Here is a 3987-nt window from a genome sequence, read left to right on the forward strand (position 1 = left end):
TTTATATTTAAAATAAGATGTTTATCCTGTATTTGATTGTGTTTATCTGCAGTTAGTTACACGAATTCAGTTATGGGATGAAATCGGATAGGGATGAACGGGTTTAAGAGTTTTAAGAGTTTAAGAGTTCAAGAGTTTTTAAGAGTTTTAGCCAAATGCATTATAATATAGTATAGATTCATGTTGTATAAATCTTAATATCATGCATTTTTATTATACATAATATTCATCATTTACATCTATCACGATATTTATGATTTCATCATCAATAATTCATGAATAATTGGTTTTCAAAATATTTACACCAATTTAGTTCCTCCAACAATCATTTTCACCTAAGAATTTTGACAATCTTTATAAAATCATAGTACCAATGTACAATGATATAATCTAGTACATGACTTGATCTACGTTGTTGATGAACGAGCTTTCCGGAAGACGTACTAGACGCATACGAAATCAATCTTCTCGTGTATGCCCTTCATCGATTCTCAAGTACAGTGCACCAGAAACGACTAGTTGATGATCAGAAGAATCTGTTTCTGGACCTTCCAAATGAGGATTATGATCACTTTCATCTTCTGTGTCGTTTCCACTATCGTATGAATTAAGGTAGACATCTTCTCCTTCGTCCTGAAGATAAAGACGTACTGGAACATTTAAAACCAAACAAACCCAGTATATCCCACTCACAAGTAGTCTTGTCTTCTGCCCCGAAGGGTAGAATGACTGTTTCCCTGAAGACCTCTGAACAATAAAACAAAGCATTTGTGGAACTTTAATTTTGAACTTCAATTGGGATTTTATCATGTAAGCCTTTATTTTTTAAAATATTTCACAATAAACCAAACAAACCCAATATATCTCATTCGACTATTTATTTAAGGCCCGTTTACCAAAAGCTTATTGGGTAAGTGCTTACCGGTTGTCACTTACTTTACTAGGGTGAGCATAGTAAGGACTGCGAATCTCACCTGGTTAGCACTTACCGGGTAAAAGACGCTTACCAACAATCCATTTTGATGGCTAGAAATGTTACCCCATAAGGAAAGTGAGGGGTGGTGAATATTGTTGGTAAACTTTTATTCGGTAAGCATTTGGTGAACAGCCCCTTGGTGTTGATTGTCTCTTTAGTGGATAAGAGGCTCTTACCCAGTAAGAGAGAATGTTGTTTACCTACACTTTTGACCAACCAAGGTGTTGACTGAGTCAGCCACCAATATGTTACTAACGGAGTCAGACAGTGCTTACCCAAATTGCTTTTTATCAGTAAGCCTTACCCAGACCACAATCTTACCAGGTTATCGCTTACCAATTCGTGCTCGTAAAAGGCCCCTAACTCTAGAAGCCTTCATATCGAGCACAAGAACTTCGAGAGCATTTGACCTCAAAAGTCAAAACGTATATTTGTTCTATATTGAACGGATAGAATATAGCGTTTACCTCACTATCCTCGTCTTCGGTGGAATATGTCGCATCTAATCTGTCGTATAACTCTTCATCTCCTTCGTTTCTTACAGTTGAAACATGTTCCTAAAATCATTCATTGATCATAGGATCTCACGTTAGCGAGTCGGCCAGCAAACAGAATAGAGGAGTAATAGTAAATAAAATATCATACAATTTCAGATTGCAATTTGCGGATTCTAGTATGCAAAGTCGAAATATGATTCATAAGAGCCTGTATAACAAAGAATCAAGAATAAGGTCAGCTTCAATACGGCAAAGGTATATAATATATGCGTCAAATGACTTTATAAGCGTAAAATTGTCTAAAAATGATATATGAAGATGGCATACAAATGGATGAAAAAATCATGCAAATATGAACCGGTGTGGAATTTAAAAAAGAGATACCTCGTGTCGTTGAAGCTCAATCGAACGTTCCAAAGCCTTCCTTTTCGTTAGCAAATTCTTTGGTCTTAGTGAAGAAGGCCGACTATAATCCTTACCCCGAAACACAATAATGGCATATCCCTTGGAAACTTTATCGACCGACACTAATACACCGTTGCTCTCGGATTCAAGCGATAATGCTATATTTTTAACCTCCTCAAAGTCTGTCGTCTTTATAATGATCTTAACCAACTCACGGTACTTCCAATGAAGATGCATATTCTCCACTGTACCATCAAACACTCCACGACGACCTGAAAACAACTATCTTTTCACTTCTTGTTCTGAGAAAGACATAATGATAAACCAAAAACAAACCAAACGAGCCCAACATGTCAAACCCGGAGGTGGGGTCCGCCCCCGGGGGTGGGGGGCAGACCTGACCTCTACCCCAAAGGGTAGGGCAGCTTTTTCTCCAAGAAAGACATAAAGATGTTTAGTGAAAATCAAGAAGCTTTACCAAGGAGCAAGAAAGCTTTCATCCTTAAACCAAGCTTCCGAAACATAAATCTTTCCTCATCAGTGAGGCTTTCTGGATCTGCGGGATTATCGACTGGATTTAGAAATGCCTCCACCTTTGATAAGACTCGTTCGGCTTTCATGAGCTTTCGGTCAGCCTATAATAGGATGGTGATGTAATCTACAATGGATTTAGAGTAAAGAAAAATCTTGACTTTCTGGACTATTGTACTTGGCTTTTTCATTGCAAACAAACCATCATCTTGTAAAACCAAACTAAACACACCCAGGATGTCCCACTTGGTTGCAAACCTATCCTCTACCCCAAAAAGTATAGCGGTTGTTTCCACTAAGACTCCCCCTGGTGCGTGCTGACAAAGAATGGTACAAACCATCTCGTGAAATTGTAAAAGAAAAACAACTTTCCAAGAATGAGCAATTTTGGACAAAAAGTGTAGTGATTTCCTTGCATTTATACAGTTTATCCAACCATTGGCCAAGGACTACCCGGTAACCTGATCTTCCTGGAGTTCAGGGGATCAATCCTCACCAAAGGTGAGAAGTGTGTGAGTTTTGCCGTATATAAATATTATATACTTAAAAGACAGTTAGTCCAAGATTGTCCATTCTACGTAACTATAGACACTTTCCTTGGCATCAAACAAAACGACCATTAGTTCAAATGAAAAACCAAGTACAACAGTTCAAAAAGTCAACTGGTCGAAAAGAAGACGTGTATTTTCAAGAACTCACGAAACGAAGCTTCCTCTCGAGCTTTCTGATAAGGTTGGCCTGTCTAAGTGTCTCCGCTTCTTGAAGCACTTTTTGTTTGTGATTACCATCCAGTCTTTTCGCCCACCTAGCATTTGCATCGAGAGTCTCACTGAGGGTACCAGCGGATCCTGAGTGGTTTTGTGTTTCAACTCTCGGTATGAGAAAAGTCGCGGCTCTCAACCGCGCTTGCTCTTCTTGGTCTTGTAAAGATTTTGCCAGCCTCTCGTTTTCTAGTAACGCTTCTGAAACATCTGGTGACAAGAAATCTTTTCCTCTGTAGAACACCAAGAAGTCTTTGTTTCTAGAGAGAAGTATGCCTCCTGTTAATTTCTACATATAATAACCAAACAAACACCTTGGTGAAAATATTATTCATTCATCATAAAAATTTTAGCCACACTGTAAATAACTTTTCTTATGATTTGGTTTGCCTGCAACCTCAACTTTAATGAATAGTTTGAGAAAGTAAAGTCATTATTGTGTTCAATGTCTAGAATACAACCCACAAGAAGAAAGGTCATTGTCCTAGTGCTAGTTGTGCAAAGCAGTGCAATTTCGGCTCATCTACTGTAGCTATACATATATATAGGGTCTGGTTTAGGGGAAAAGCCCAAAAAATGAAAAACTGAGGAACACCCCGGTAACCGTTCATTTCTTGTGCATAAAAACCCAGAAACAGTTTCAATTACTAGTATGCAAATGTGCATAACGTCCAGATGAATGATTACTAGGGTGTTCGTCAGTTTTTCAATTTTTTGGGAGTTTTCCCCTTAACCTCCCTCTATACATATATATATATATACATACATATATATATATACATATATATATATATATACATATATATATATATATATA

At 37.6% G+C, this 3987-nt stretch overlaps 1 protein-coding gene across 1 annotated transcript in view; it reads right to left on the bottom strand.

Annotated features, from left to right (window-relative positions):
• Nucleotides 1–267: 267 nt before the first annotated feature.
• The window catches only part of LOC112501729 (CRM-domain containing factor CFM3A, chloroplastic/mitochondrial-like), an 8880-nt gene continuing 5160 nt past the window's right edge, over nt 268–3987 (bottom strand). The window contains exons 4-9 of the mRNA XM_025105438.1: nt 3109–3459; nt 2357–2513; nt 1858–2150; nt 1622–1681; nt 1444–1533; nt 268–633 (exon numbers count right to left, since the gene is read on the bottom strand). Of these exons, the coding sequence (XP_024961206.1) occupies nt 460–633; nt 1444–1533; nt 1622–1681; nt 1858–2150; nt 2357–2513; nt 3109–3459 (1125 nt within the window). The 3' untranslated portion in view covers nt 268–459. The remainder of the gene's footprint in view (nt 634–1443; nt 1534–1621; nt 1682–1857; nt 2151–2356; nt 2514–3108; nt 3460–3987) is intronic.

Source organism: Cynara cardunculus, unplaced genomic scaffold (assembly GCF_001531365.2).
Source record: "Cynara cardunculus var. scolymus isolate 2C unplaced genomic scaffold, CcrdV1 Un_Scaffold_495, whole genome shotgun sequence".
Lineage (NCBI taxonomy): Eukaryota > Viridiplantae > Streptophyta > Magnoliopsida > Asterales > Asteraceae > Cynara > Cynara cardunculus.